This window comes from Haemaphysalis longicornis, unplaced genomic scaffold (genome assembly GCF_048455015.1).
Source record: "Haemaphysalis longicornis isolate Haplotype H1 unplaced genomic scaffold, Haemaphysalis longicornis Haplotype H1 scaffold_2, whole genome shotgun sequence".
Classification (NCBI taxonomy): Eukaryota; Metazoa; Arthropoda; class Arachnida; order Ixodida; family Ixodidae; genus Haemaphysalis; species Haemaphysalis longicornis.
In genome coordinates this window covers 22,283,653-22,299,209 of record NW_027526295.1, presented here as the reverse complement: position 1 = coordinate 22,299,209, position 15,557 = coordinate 22,283,653, and the positions used below count along the sequence as shown (strand labels likewise).

At 45.5% G+C, this 15,557-nt stretch overlaps 1 protein-coding gene across 1 annotated transcript; it reads right to left on the bottom strand.

Moving 5' to 3' along the window:
• Positions 1-736: 736 nt before the first annotated feature.
• LOC144168789 (uncharacterized) lies at positions 737-13,879 on the bottom strand. The gene is made up of 8 exons (XM_077697760.1): positions 13,606-13,879; positions 13,487-13,519; positions 10,336-10,377; positions 9,703-9,765; positions 7,894-7,950; positions 6,338-6,441; positions 3,473-3,686; positions 737-1,184 (listed from the first exon to the last, which is right to left on the bottom strand). Exons 1-8 carry the CDS (start codon positions 13,733-13,735, stop codon positions 943-945), a joined length of 885 nt encoding a protein of 294 aa, XP_077553886.1. The 5' UTR covers positions 13,736-13,879; the 3' UTR covers positions 737-942.
• Positions 13,880-15,557: the final 1,678 nt, after the last annotated feature.

The following is a 15,557-nucleotide window of genomic DNA, read 5'->3' as shown; positions in this document are numbered from 1 at the left end:
AGCGCTCGAAAGCGCGTGGCGCTGGCCGCTCGAAAGCGCTCGAAAGCGCGTGGCGCTGGCCGCTCGAAAACGCTTGTGCTGGCGCTGAAAATCGCGCGCGCTGGCGCTGAAAATCGAGCGCGCTGGCGCTGAAATTCGAGCGCGCAGTCCCCTGAAAGCACGCCCACTAGCAGCTAGAACCGGCTGTGCATTATACCAAACACAGACCAGCCCTAGAAGCTATCGTGCAAGCACTAAAACATCTACTCCAGTTGTAAACAACAAAATTTTATTAGCACTCCAAAAATTGAGTTTATACTTCTAGCGAACTTTAACCCAGGATGAAGAAAGAAAAGACGAAACACACACTAGACTTCAACTGGGTTTATGCAAAAGGGAACAGAAAAGCACGCATATATGTACATGATACGAAAGAACAACCAAACAAACAAGCACATGATTCCACGCGAATGAAACACCGCAATGTTCGCACACGCTCTATCACTTTTACACTGAATCACAAACAATGCCTGGTCACATCACAGCGCCTGTTCTTTACCGACAGTGTGCACACCAGTCGCCGATTGCACATGATCAAGAGAAGGGGTGTCCCTTGATCATGTGCAATCGGCGACTGGTGTGCAAACTGTCGGTAAAGAACAGGCGCTGTTATGTGACCAGGCATTGTTTGTGATTCAGTGTAAAAGTGATAGAGCGTGTGCGAACATTGCGGTGTTTCATTCCCGTGGAATCGTGCTTGTTTGGTTGTTTTTTCGAATCATGTACATATATGCGTGCTTTTCTGTTCCCTTTTGCATAAACCCAGTTGAAGTCTAGCGTGTGTTTCGTTTTTTCTTTCTTCATCCTGTGTTAAAGTTCGCTAGAAGTATGAGTTCATTAGTCAGTAACCAGCTCGGCCAACTCTCCGCTTTAGTTGTCCGAGAGGTGATCTATGCTGCTTTATTAAGCACTGGCAGCTGGAAGAGCACCCTCTTCAGTTTCTTCGGCAGGCACGGCAATGGCAGGCACGGCAACAGCAGGCACGGCTACGGCAGGCACGGCAACGGCAGGCACGCCAGGCGTTTTCAGGCGCATGAGCCTGCCCCTTTCAGCGAAGAGGTCCCGCAGGGCCTTCCGTCCCCGTGCGATCCTCTTCGCGGGTGGCTCATCACACGGATTATCGTGTACCACCTTTTGCACGGCACCTGCAAAACGGCACCAGATGCTCTGTAGTTGAACCACTAGTACTGGATTTGAAAATGAACGCAGATCAAAATGTCTCACAAGCATTTGCAAAACCTTGTGGTGCTCACAACAAAACGTGAAGCATTTAGGGACTGTCCAGTTACACAGCCAGTTTGCTGACCCACTTGTGAGACTTTGCACTAACTGAGAGATTGAGGTTTAACATGCCAATGCTACACAAGCGATGAGGAGCGCCATACTTGAGGAGTCCGGATAATTTTGACCACCTGGGGATCCGTAACGTGCGCCGAAATTTCAAACACAGAGGCATTATTGCTTTTCACCTCTATCAAAAAAGCAACTGCCAAGGTCGCGAATCGCATCCATATCCTTGGGCTGAGCAGCACGTCTTAGCCGCTGAGCAACCACGGTGGGTGTTGCACTAAACTGACATTTATAGTGATAGCAGAGTCCTTAAATGCTTTTCTGGTCATGAAACTGTGCCGTCACGCTGTGGGAGAGCTCCGTGCGCTGCCCAGGGAGGCTGCACCACGGCACTGGTGTTGATCGGAGGGCAGGGCAGCAGGGGAAATGGTCAGAGTGCGTTTGGCAGGGAACGGACGCTCGGCGCCTTGTCAGCAGTGCGGTTTCGCTTCATGCGTCGTGGACTGCTGAAATGGACTTGTCATTTTGTGAGTGACGAAAACATTTGGCGTGAACAGACATGCTGCTACTGCATTCCTGCCTGCCGGACTGGCTACAGAGCAGCGGCGGCCGAGCCCGATGCCCTCTGATCTGTGGTGGTGCCCCTCGCCGATAGCATCTGTCCCCGTACGAAACTTGGCTGGGAGTTTCATGACCAAAGAAGCATTGAAGGACTCTGGTGATAGGGTAGGACACTGTCAAGACAGGCACACCCGAGGCACATACACAAAACTTTATACAAAGTCCTCAGGACATAAAATTCCCTTCGCTCTCAGAAAGCTTCGTTAAAAACAGGAATTTACTCTCCCTGCACTGCCATTCCAAAAAGAGAAAGTGGTTACCAATGCCACCACTGAGCAAGCAAAGAAAACAGGGCGCAAGATAAACTGGGATGTTGCCCAGATTCTGTCCATAGAGCACAACGTATAAGCATGCCTTCATTTGGAATTCTTGGTTATCCAGACTGAACTACAGAAAATCAATAGGACTGGTGGCTGCAAGTTCCCCAGAGATGCCAAAACTCTGGCAAGATCACTGAAGGCCACACAAATCGGTGCTTTCAAGTTCATTGCGTAAAACGAGCCGCACTGCTCCCAAACATCAATTTTTATGTTTTTACTTGGTCAGTGATCTGCATTTCATATTTTCTGCAGTTCGTACCATTAGGCTTCGATAAAGCGAAACCACAAACAAACCAAATTGATTGAAAGCAAACTGTATGTTGCTTGTTTTGAGTTTCTTTTTCATAATAAAGAAATGAGCAAGCAGAGCTTGTTTTTTTTTCATGTAAATTATCTCGGGTGTATAATCTCACATTTAGCACAAGGTTGTGCAAAATGTTGGAGGGCATGCTGGTGGCATGTGACACCTCCCGCAAGATCCCAAACAAGCAAGCCCCCCCCCTTCCATCAAGGCCCTTCTCCCCTTAATCAACAGCTAATTTCAAATTTCCGTGCTGTTGCGGGATTCTCCCTTTGCCCTATTGTGTCCACACCCCGAGCTACACTGCATACAGGCAACATTGGCATGTGACGTTCAGTCTATAATCCAATCCAACTGTGGTTAGCAGCCCAATAGCATGTGTTCGATTTTGTTGCTGGGGCATGGGCTGCTGTACCCGAGGATACCGCGGCATGGTTTTTCAGGGGCTGTGCCATAAGAATGCACTGTATGGCCCGGGGGAAGGCGACCTGCATGGAGGACTTGCAGATGTTGGAGCCAGGACACCAGGAGAACAGGGCAGACTTCAAGTTGAATTCTGAAAACTTTCCTCTGAGACTGACTCAGAGGATTTTTTTTATATTTTTGAGATTGATGACTAACACTCGTTGGCAAAATGTTAGGTGAATGTGGATTCCGTCTTTTTCCTGGCGAGGGATCGTTGCCGCCACCATCGTGAATTTTTGTGTCGTTTTGGGATAGAGCACCCTCCGCACTCTGCCAGTGATCTTGACTTGCATGCAGGGGGGCACCTACTCGGAATGGTATGGTAGTTTTGGGCCGCCTGATAGGGTCAAACCAGCTTGCTACATAACTGCACTGCCTGCATGGTAACATTTCACTGATGCAGATCAACCTTCCCTCCTTCAAAATGCCCCCTTACACATTATAGCCTCCACTTTTGTTGGCGTAGCTGGCAGAGAGGCCACTCCGCCCGGCTCCTGGCGGTGGGACTGGCCAGTCAACGTCCGAGCCTGCAGCTCCTTGGCTGACCAAAAATTGCGGGCCAGCTCCCGAGCCACACGTGCCGGCGCCCGACTAGCCATGATGTAGCCGAACTTGGCTTCTTTGACTAGGTGGCCGGACCCAAGGTGAACCTGTAACAACAAAATACACACAACATAGGAACAAAGGCTATTCCCAAATTTGGGCGAAATCTACCAGGAGCTATTACCGGCAGGCTTGGAAATAGGTTGCAGGAAGTCAACAACAGAAATTGGTTAACATAGAATAAACTGAATTTAAGTAATACCAGCAGCTTTGGAGATGCAGTCTTCAAGGAACCACGCAGATAAAATACAACTTTGTTTTATTGGAAAGATTTGGTGTTTTAGTGCCTTGAGCACTTACTTGCTTAGCAGCAAATGATGCTTTATTCAATCATAAATTAATCCATGAAATCTAAAATTTTGATTCTTCTGCCCAATCACGTTTTGTGACGTCTTCAATGACGTAACAGATAGGTCTTCAAGTAAATGTTAGTATGCCATGTAGTCTGCAGTGGACTGTAGGAACATCCAGTTTACCTCAGAAGAGTTGAAGCTTCAGCTGGTTGGTACATAAATTTGAGAGTAGAGGGCGGCGCAACGAACGGGACGACGCGAAGATGAGAAACAGAAGGGCTTACTAACAAACAAAGGATTTATTGCATCGGGATACATGCTGGTCGACCACAAAAAACAAGAAAGAAAGAAGAAGGGGTAGGGGAGAAGGAACAAGGGAAAGCAGCACCAAATTGGTTGCTAAAAAATGCACAGCAATGGTGACAGGAGACACGTGTCAAGTTCTGAGATAGTGAATCCCTTTTTTGATGAGCGAGATGCCTGGTGGGCTAATACAAACTTCACCGCGCTGAGAAATGCAAAACACCTCATAAATCTTGCGTGCCTTCTGCTCCCGATAACAGCCCAATACACCGCATTTTTCAAGCAAAAGTGTGCAGCCACAACTTTTGCAGTGCGCAGGAAGGTGCCCGCCAACAGACCCATTCAGTGCTTCAGCGTGTTCACGCAAGCGGTCATTAATGCAACGGCCTCTGTCTGGCCTATGTAGCACCTTTTGCAACTGAGTGGGATGCTGTACAGCACTTGAGATTCGCATTCAACATAAGGCCAAGCATGTTTCTTTTTGCAGGTCTTGGCTGGACTGGGCTTGCAACTAACTCTTCTGCACAGGCGTCGATCGGCGCAGAGAAAAAAACGCAAACGCCGGCTCTTCCAACTACTTTCTTGATATTGTGTGACATCTTATGTACTATCGGCCGGAAAAGTAACCGGACCACTGCTCAGGCAGCCGGAGCGGCTGCTGGGGCGCACCGCGGCGCTGTTATCTCGCTGCGCTCGCTCACGACGAGAGTGCCACGCTTGACGCCAAACTTCCCCTCGCCCTCGCCCGGGTGCTTGACGCTTGACAAACAATCGCATGAGGGCCCAGCAGCCGCTCCGGCTGCCTGAGCAGTGGTCCGGTTACTTTTCCGGCCGATAGTACATAAGATGTCACACAATATCAAGAAAGTAGTTGGAAGAGCCGGCGTTTGCGTTGTTTTCACTGCGCCGATCGACGCCTGTGCAGAAGAGTTAGTTGCAAGCCCAGTCCAGCCAAGACGTGCAAAAAGAAACATGCTTGGCCTTATGTTGAATGCGAATCTCAAGTGCTGTACAGCATCCCACTCAGTTGCAAAAGGTGCCACATAGGCCAGACAGAGGCCGTTGCATTAATGACCGCTTGCGTGAACACGCTGAAGCACTGAATGGGTCTGTGGCGGGCACCTCCCTGCGCACTGCAAAAGTTGTGGCTGCACACTTTTGCTTGAAAAATGCGGTGTATTGGGCTGTTATCGGGAGCAGAAGGCACGCAAGATTTATGAGGTGTTTTGCATTTCTCAGCGCGGTGAAGTTTGTATTAGCCCACCGGACATCTCGCTCATCAAAAAAGGGATTCACTATCTCAGAACTTGACACGTGTCTCCTGTCACCATTGCTGTGCATTTTTTAGCAACCAATTTGGTGCTGCTTTCCCTTGTTCCTTCTCCCCTACCCCTTCTTTCTTTCTTGTTTTTTGTGGTCGACCAGCATGTATCCCGATGCAATAAATCCTTTGTTTGTTAGTAAGCGCTTCTGTTTCTCATCTTGCCGCATCGCTGCCTCTCTGGAAGCACGCGCGAGCGAGCGCACGCGCGCGCCCAGACCGGCCAAGGTTTTCGCCGTCCCCACAGGACCGGGCAGCATGACGTCAGTCCCAAAACCATGAAGTGTACACACGCCTGAGCAGCGCGCGCCAACCACCGCCAGCGCGTCGGCTTCGTCACGGGAGCCCCGACGTCAGCAGTTTGGGGCAAGTAGCACATGATGTCATGCCGGCCCGCTCTGGGCATTCTCGTGAGGGCGAAGATTAAAATGGATTTCAAATATGTTTCGCTGAACGGTTGCTGTTGAAACTTGCTGGAAGATATCTCCTGATAAAAAGGAAGCGTTTTACATAGTTATCTCAGCTTTGAAATTTCGTGTCAGTACTCCTTAAAGCTTTAAAATAAAATTCCATGAAAGATGGTATGGTACAATCATTTTACTAGTAAAAAATGCGTGCCGCAGGAGAACAAAAATGCCTAATTTTCAAATAAAAGTCACGTAAGCATTCGACAAAGAGCCCATGCGTACTGAGGCTCATGCGGTTCAAGACCAGGCCTTCATTGTGCGTGGCTGAAATCATGTTTTCAACTGATGGACTACGCTCCTCAGCATATACACACCTCGCCATCTTTAACTGCAAACAGTGGTGGCAGGCTCTCCTGCTGCCGCTCAACTGAGGCTGTCCTGCTGGCGGCAGGCAGTCCCACTGCTTCAGCACTGGTACCTGAAGAAATAAGGACACCAATGACACATTTCGTAATGACAAAACACGAACTCTGGAGTGCACAGCTAGGGAAAAGCACTGCACTATCTGGCTGATCTTAAATGTAGGTCAGAACATGCACTGCTGTTGACATCAACAGAACTTCATTGGCCGTGGGCAAATTCCAGATTCCAATTTCTTTTACACCATGCATTGTGTGAAATGTCTCTTCCTTTTACAAATTGTATTAGTACTTAAACCAAGAAAAATTACGGGGGAACTTCTTAACATTGTGAAAATGAGGGCTTAGTTGCACGTTCTGCCAATCTACTGTTAAACTTGCATGTTGCTCTCATGGAGCTTCTGTAGCTGCCACTTCCTTGCAATGGCAATTACAATAAGCAGCATTTCAAGCTGCTTTAGCCCCATCTGCCATTGCATACTTTCTCGGCCTTCCTCACTGGTGATTAGGGTCTAATGCCCACGCAGCGACATATACAAGGCATGTCCAGAACATTCCACTGTCGCCTTCTCTACCAGCTCTCATTTGGCGGCTCCTGTTTTCCTTTCCAGCCTGTGCTGCCCGCCTTGTGCCCCAATTTTCTGTGATTCTGTGTGCCTTACAATTTTTTTTACCTCACATGTGCCATAGAATGAAGATCTAGGCCAAACCATTACTGTGCACTCAATTTATAACAAGTTTAGATAACACATACGTAGCAGATGATACGCGACTGCTCCTGCCTAGTGGGATCAGTGCGCATGTGCTTGCTCCTGCCGAAACTCGCCATTTCTCAGCATCGGCGCTTCGTAGAGCGCAGTTGCCACACACTCAATTCCCTTTAACAGTGGACCACACTGCACATTTGCATCTTCAAAGTAGAATGTTTCAGCTACTGGAATATGTCTGTCTGGTGCAATACACATTGCATTAGTGCTGCAGTAGTACGTCAGCCCTAGCACTCACCCCACATAAAAGACAAGGCAGTGCGCTGCCATCAGACATTGGTTTCCTAGATAGACAAGTTATACCTCACATTTTTGCCTGCAGCACTTAAATTACAGCAAGTCTCCTTAATTTACCACTCCTAAAAAGCCTGCTGGCTGTACAGAAGTGACCTGAAGCAGCTGTCATCCAAAAGGAAGCAGAAATCAAGCAAATATACAACGTAAAAGCTGAATCCATCAAAGAATTACATGACAAAACAAATGCAAGAGTGTATTAGGCAGCTTTGCTCCTACACTGGTTACAAAGCCCAGCATAAAACTGTTGTTACTGCCATGTTCTACCTTTATCCATGTTGTAAAAGCATATTTGAGGCCAAGCAAAACGTAATGTATCAATATCACGTCTTGCTTGTCTGTGCAAGAACAATTTTTGAATGTAGAAGCTTTTCCAGCAAAGCGGACTGATTTTTTTTAAAACAAGGAAATAATCAAAAGGTGCACAAAAATGCAGAAATTATGGCTCACCACCGTCATGCAGATGACTGCCTGATGCCACAGCCTTGGCCGCAACAGCATCTCGGTCTGAAAATTAGGGGGTATCATAGCATGCTTTTCAAAACTAAGTACAGTCTGTAAAAATTTTCTAGGCCAAGCCGAAAGTGTGCTGGGCACAATAAATTCACTATACAAGCTTATGTCCCAAGCGAGGCTGAAACATTTTATGATACAAAGCTAGAGAAAACACCTTTCTTTTTTACTGTCAGAAAATATTTGCGTCAAATTGAAAGATAAAGCTTATTTTTTAAATTATTTGTGGTTGCGAAGGCTTAGGATTGGCATAGAAAATTTCAACACAGGTACATCTAACTATACCAGCACATCATCTACAAAAGCGATACCTACGAACACTGCCTCCCAGTACAGCCACTGCTGGCAGTGCAACTGAGCAAATCAGATTGTCCTTGTGGAAGAGAATGTGCGAGCACAACAAGCTATCACACATAACACACGGCTGGCCTGGCAAAATGTACTGGTGTAACCATGACATGCTTCAACAGTGGTGAACCTGAAGGAAAGGTAAAACAGGGGCAGCCACCTGTGGCCTCCAAAAATTATTCACGTGCTTTGGTAGTTCCCTAATGATGCTGTGCCCCCTGCATTTGTAGGCCTCTGCCGATGTGGTGATCAAGACATAACTGCACTCCTCTCTCCTCCCTCTTCTGTTCCTTTCACTCTTTTTGATACCCCTTCAATCCCCCACCCCCCTTGATTGATTGATTGTAGGGGTTAACCGCCGACGCAACGCAGGCGATGAGGCTCGCCGCAGTGGAGGGCTCCTGATTAATTTTGACCACCTGAGGATCTTTATCGTGTGCCGAAATCTCGTACACACGCGCGTTTTTGCTTTTTGCCTCCATTAGAACAGTGGCCGCCGAAGCCGGGAATCGAACTCTCGACCTTGTTCTTAGCAGCGAAACGCCTTAGTCATTGAGCCACCGCGGCGGGTCCCACTCCCCTTCTCAAGGACTCGGTTGCATGCACATTAACTTTCTGATGAGCTCAATAATACCCCTATCCATTTCTTTTTGTGTTTTCCTCAAAACTGAATAACAACCCCCTCACCCCCTGCATTTGGTTTGCTCTCTTGGTCGGCTGCACCCCTTCCCGCCTTTGTGCCTGAAAATGTGACCCTCTCCTTCTTAGCTCTCCCCAGCAGCTAATTAGCTAATTTCCTCCAGTCTGCAAGAGCAATCACATACCACATCATGTAATGTATACTTTGCGGTGGAAACTGGGACCCTGCCCATTTTATTTCTGCATAAGTTTTTGATTTGTCCAGCATACAAAAAACACCTGTCCTTGCACCCCACAACAATGAGCACAAAGTTCCACATTTTCATTTCAATGCCTTATAATGATGGCTGCACACTCTAGGGAAATGCCTGTCAGCGTGATGCGGTGACTAATGTGCATGATACAACTTTTGCATTAAGCTCATCCCAGATGTTCGACTTGCCCTAGTACGCTCATGTAATCGTGCGTGAAACTGGCAGGCGCCAAAGAAACTGTTGCTTCCCTGGACTCTGTTCGAAAAAAACACTCGTTAAAGCAAACTAAACAACAGGCAGTACAACTGGCTTGTCCACTGTCACGAGAAAGTGTTGCACTATAGCGTGCCAGTAATGCTGGGTAACAATTCTCATTCATCATGCCATTACCACTTTACTCTGTAAGTGGGGAAGTTTTAAGACACTGCTCATACAGTAAAGACAGTTTTTCAACATCAAACTGTAACAAAAATATAAAACAGAAAAGGCAGAAACTAGGACTAACCTCGCTCACTCCGCTCACTCCATGACGCCGCACTGTGGCCAGCTGTCAGGATGACGTCCTCCCCTGAAATTTAAAAGTCATCAATAAACATGCTCCTAGATTAATCGAAAAGAAACTAAATGCCAAGCAACTACTAATTATGCTCACACAAAATAAATGTAACTCAGTGGCCAATGCTCCTTCCAGTGACCTGCAAGCAACATTAGCCCCTCTAAGCTCCCGATTCGTGGCCATCCCCCCAGCAGGTATGTGCAAGAAAAAAAACACTTTGTTCCATTGCCAGCAGCATCAGCAGATAGCTAAGGCACTTAAGGCTTTTGCTTTCAAATATTGTTTCGCGGCCGTATCCAGTCGGCTTCATTTTTCTAATGATCGTGCAAACTGCAGCGATTGGCGATTTGCCTCGAAAAGGACTCTTCATACACGCCAAAGCATTATTTCTAGATCTGGTGAGCAGCAATAATGTACAGTGGCTTTTCAGAACATCGATGCACTCTTAACCTCTAAAAAGAAGTTCTCCTCGTAACCATCTAAGCCAATACATGAAAGATGACACAAATGGCGCAAAAAATTACCAGACTGCAAGGCACAGAATATGCAGCACAAACTCTAAACAGCTATAGAGGAACTTGCCTTCAAAGGAGCAGCTGGCAAGGACGTCGTACGGGCCGGGCTCTGTACATAGAACAGTTCCATATGCATTGGTACGCGAAATATGAAGGATCCAATCTACATGTCACCTGTATGACATGCATGCACACAAGCTCGTAACAGTTCCCCATGTAGGTAAATACCATGAATACAGTGAGCTTGTGGTATGCGAAATTTTTCTGCCACATGGAGAGGGATCAGGGGCAGTGATGAAGGTTGCCACAGCAACCAATGCATTCCAATAACTGATGGTACACAATGAGAAAAACTTGGCTCAAATAAAAATTTCGCAAGGCTATCATGCCTTGCTAAATGAAACTATCATGCCTTGATGTGCAATAAATGTATTAGCTATTGTTAGGAATAATTACTGCTCAATGAATACTGGTTTTCTAGGTCAAAAACAGCACAAAATATAAATGGAACATACAGCACCCTCAGTTCTGACTTTAAACTAGTTTCATTTAATAATGCAATGAGTATATACTAGTGGTTCACAAACAGAAGTGCGTCCAAGCCCCCACATGTGCAGCAATGGTAAGACATGTTCATGCAACACCCCTGTCTGGACATGCACACTTTGCCGCAAGACAAAGAGGTCTGATGAACTGTCTCTGCCCAGCAAGGGACAGTCTCCTTCCTGTGCTCACCCCCCTCCCCACCCAATAATCAGTGCAGAAATAATAAAAGCTATTCAATTATAATTAGGTAAAACACAATAAAATGTGGCACTGGCTATGCCACACCTGATGCCTCGAGATATGGCAACACAAACAGGGACTTTATGATTGGCCGAGCTCCCAGTATTTTATACATGCCACTGTATTGACCAAAAAGGCCTAAACAAGGAATGCTTTATTTCGTATTCTTTAAAGTAACCATAAAAACTGGATTATCGACTCAAAAAAGAAAATAAATGGAGATAGTAATAGGGTGCTTGCTCGGTCCGAGAGCTTGTGTGCTTTTCCTCCGCATGTTGCAATGAACCGATTAAGCATCACTCGGTGTCTGCACACTTAGCCAAGGTGCATACACGAGAACTTGCCCATCTACTAGTTTTACATGGAAGTCCACTCTCGGCATATACCAGCATTGATGCCAGAAGTGGTGCAGATGGTAACATCAGAAAGTGAACGCTAGTTCAGTATATCTTGAAGTTAGGGGACATGCTTTAGGAATGGGGAACTCAATTCCATTCCCCTAAAAACAATCCTTTTTTCTATAGCAGCAGTCGGCTGTCTTGAGACCAAGTCAACCAAGCTATTTGAGGTAGAAACCTATTACCCAAGACAACTGCAATACTAGTGACGCTTCCCATTCATGGCTACGTTGGTTTGCATAAGGAGGATTGCAAATCTGCAATCACTTTCTATACAGCAAGCTCTGGCTACACTGTTATAGCGCTAGGATGATGGGGCCTGTCTGTAAAGATTGGTGCTTGACAAGTGCTATCACTGCCAGAACTTCTCTAATATGACAAAAAATACACACCTGAAAATATGTGTTGACCCCTTGGCTTCATACACTGAATTTTTAAAGCATCTTCTATTGCCAGAGTCAAATTAGTGGTAACGCACCCGATTTGTTTTGAAGGTTGGTAGTTGTAACCCCACCAAACTTTTTTTTTCTGTGTGCGCTTTCATTTTTTTTTAACCACGGTGTGCGAGTTTTTTGCCTTTCTACGAGCTTGCAAGAATTGTCATGTGACGTGAAACCTCAGCATAGAACTCAGCTTTGCACTTTGAATTAAAGCAGCACTCAGAGGACAAGCTCAAAATAGATCTTCCTATAAATAGAAGCCCAGTTAGCCCAAAATAGCTTGAGGGGTGGTAGGGAGTTCAGAGAAATAAGCCTAGCAAAAAAAAAACCAATTCAGAGCCAGCACATGAATATGCCAGCCTCTGGTTACTTGTTCTCTCTTGTCGGCATAGTGCTGTCAATAATGCCGTCAAGCATAAAAAGGAGCTTCCCAAGTCAGGACATTGTGGGTTTAAACTTCCAGAACTTCTCATGTTTCACAATCACTGGTACTGCAACACGCCACCGGGGCCAGTAGAAAAGCAAGCAGCAGTCCCCAAATTTTTTAGAAGAGGGCTGCAATTCATTTGCTTGTTTTTTAAATCTACAGATTGAATAGCTCCCTCATTTCTGCACAGATCTTGATCATTCTTTTTGTGTCTGTTTCTGCAACAGAAACTACCGAATGAAAGAAAACCGTTCCAAGGATGCTTTAAGACTGTAAACTCTGCAGCTAGGTGCCTCCTACATATTCACTTTTGGGCAGATTCTACCCAACTTATTTAAGGTGAAAACATAACTTGCCCAACATACCACACTGCCCTGGCAACAACTTGTCGATGTATTGTATGGCACAAACCTTCTAACAAGCCACGTACACTCATTTGATATCTGGCCCACATACGAAAACAAACAGTTTAAAAATAAAAGCAGAAAAACCATTGCATTAGCACTAAGAAATGGGCTTGCTACACCTGGCTCACACAGTTCTCACCTTCTTTAGAATGCTTAGCAATTCAATCTCATTACCTCAGCCCGCATTTGAGCGAGAAGATAACACGAGTACTCTTGAAGGACCAAATACAGGGGCAAGCAAAGCACTGCAAGGCGAGGCCTGGTACTTGGCCTTGACATAAACTACCATGAAATCCCGAACAAATGCTCCCACCCATGTAAGGGTCCCGACTAAATCCACTGCTAATTTCAAACTTCCGTGCCGTTCCGGGAAAGCCCTCCCTCTCTCTGCACGGTATCCACACCCCAAAATTCACCCATTAGCAAGCAGAGAATGATATTAGGTTCGAGGCTTACATAACAGGCACGTTTTCATGCTGATTCGACATGTGAGAGCATTTTTTCTTTTACATGTGCAAGATATCAGCCGACATTATTTGGATGTTCGGTAGCCCTAAGCAGCACTTCAGTATTGTTTTGCAGGCAACATTGTTCTCTGACTAAACTGGTTGGCCCTTGTCCAGAATGTTTTCCTTTATCTTGGCTTGCATCATCTTGTGCTTGTTTATCAAATCTGAACTACAAGCTGAGGTGTGAGTTTTAAGAATTTCTTCTCTTACAATATAGGACTGACAAGCACAGAAACATTGTCACTCATTACCTTGTGTTTGTGCAGTTGGTGTCGAACTGCGAACTGCAAATTAAGCAAAGGAAATATAAGCAAGATAGAAAGACTACAATGAATAAAATGTCTCCAAAATAAAGGGAAGTCAAACTAACCTGTGGGCTCGTTGTCGGGCAGTGAAAATTCTGCCACCACGTCCGGCCCAACAGCGTCCCGAGCGATTTCTGCAGAAGTCACAAAATTTTTTGTAGTCACAAGTAAATGTGGGATAGGTGGTTCGAACATTGAAACATGGTTAAGAGAGCACACAGGTCTACCGCTAGTCCCGAGTGGTCTCTACTTTTGTCCCGTCCTTACCACGCTACTTCACTATGTTTTTTGTAGTATTTTAAAGAATAACATTTTAAATGTCTACTTATAAGCATGACAATCATTTGAGAATGGCTGCCACTTACCTATCCTTTCCAAGACGGCATCGCACAGTCTGTCCGCCCGGCATCGCTGCTCTCGGACCTGCTCCTCCAGAACAGCAACTTCTTTTTTATGCCCCTCCTGCTGCTCAAGGAGGGCCGCCTCAAGTGCTGCGACCTTATCCTGGAGGCTCCTCAGCTCCGCACACTCCTCAGGGCCCATACCGTCCCCTTGAGCCATGGATGGCCCCGCCACGGCTAGATCATCACACTAAACAAAAAAATTATGTCATAAATATGTACTTTAGAAACAATACTGAAACCTAGCCTCAGCACAGTAGTGAACGCAGTACCACTAACAGTACCTGCTTTACATTGTCATGTATTGTTTCAGTGCAGAATACATACTAGTACATGTAATGCCTGCTAATGTAGCTTCAACAAGCTTTCAATACAGATGATACCTTTTTTCGTCTCTTGGTCACCCACATTTTAGGTTAAAAAAGCTACAGCGTTAAACCCAGATTTATGGGACTATTGATTACACTGCGTTAGAACGGTGGTTTGGGCTAGTTGGTGGTGCATATTGAAATTCGAAACAGTGTGAAAAGACGGGACAAGAAAACGACGACACAAGGCGCTGACTAATTGTTGGTTAGTCAGTGCCTTCATCGTTTCCTTGTCCCATCTTTTGGCGCTGTTTCGAATTTCAGTATTGATTACAGCTGACTAAATTCAAAGCAAAGTTTGTTTTTATTAATGCTTAAATTTCTACTTCTACCCAGTAAGCATCCGATTTATGGCCTGCCCCTTTATTGAATGACAACAGCCATGTCTGCCACCATCCTAGACTGCGCGATGCAGGGTCCTGGCTGGGCTAAGCCAAGCCAGTACCAATCACGTCTCAGCCTTTAATTTTCTGCCACGTGCGATAGCAACCAAACAAGTGAGTTAGACATTGCACCTCAATACAGAAGATGTCCTGCGTAAAAAAATAAAGAAAAAAAATATTTTGTTTTTAAAGTGAAAAGCAAGGTGAAATTACAAAAGCTATAAGACGGCATCTGCCAAACTGTGGAATTTAATAAACTTTCTACAGTTACAACAAAAGGGGGGACAGGAGCTTACTTATCTTGTTAACAAAACTTCGTTGATTGTCACTGCAAGGGAGTCACTTTGGTTTGTGGTCGGCTAAATGATTCTGTCCCTCTCACCATCCACCGTGGACAGAAACACATTTGTAACACCCAAAATTTCATCCCTTTTTAACCACACTTTGGCGAAAAATGTTTTAAAATTTATATCACATTGATCAGTTGTGGTCATGCTAAGGAGATATTGCTGCAATAAAAACTTTTTTTCACAAGCACGTTTGCTGGCTAAAAAGGTTTGTTATGACTTATTCGAGCAGCGCTAACTTAAACAGCTGCTCAAATATTAGTCATAATTAAAGTAGCCACAATAAAACATACAAACAGCAACCAAAATACTTTGCTAGTATAAGATACATGTAGGCTCCCCAACGAAAGCTAAGATGAACGAAGGGCAATCTGCCGCCTCTTTACTAATGCTCTGAATGTCATATTTTTGGCTGTGCTTAAATGGACCCTATGTACTGATGCTTCTGTAGTGAACAGGAATCTCATGTACGAGCCAAAACATATGTAATTAGTGAAATATTTTGGTGGGTATTATTT

Coding starts and splice junctions, on each gene's coding strand:
- LOC144168789 (XM_077697760.1), bottom strand. CDS start 13,735: ATGTTCGAACCACCTATCCCACATTTACTTGTGACTACAAAAAATTTT. Junction 9,766..10,335: donor TGCCAGCTGCTCCTTTGAAG/GCAAGTTCCTCT, acceptor TTTAAATTTCAG/GGGAGGACGTCATCCTGACA. Junction 6,442..7,893: donor CAGTCATCTGCATGACGGTG/GTGAGCCATAAT, acceptor TTATTTCTTCAG/GTACCAGTGCTGAAGCAGTG.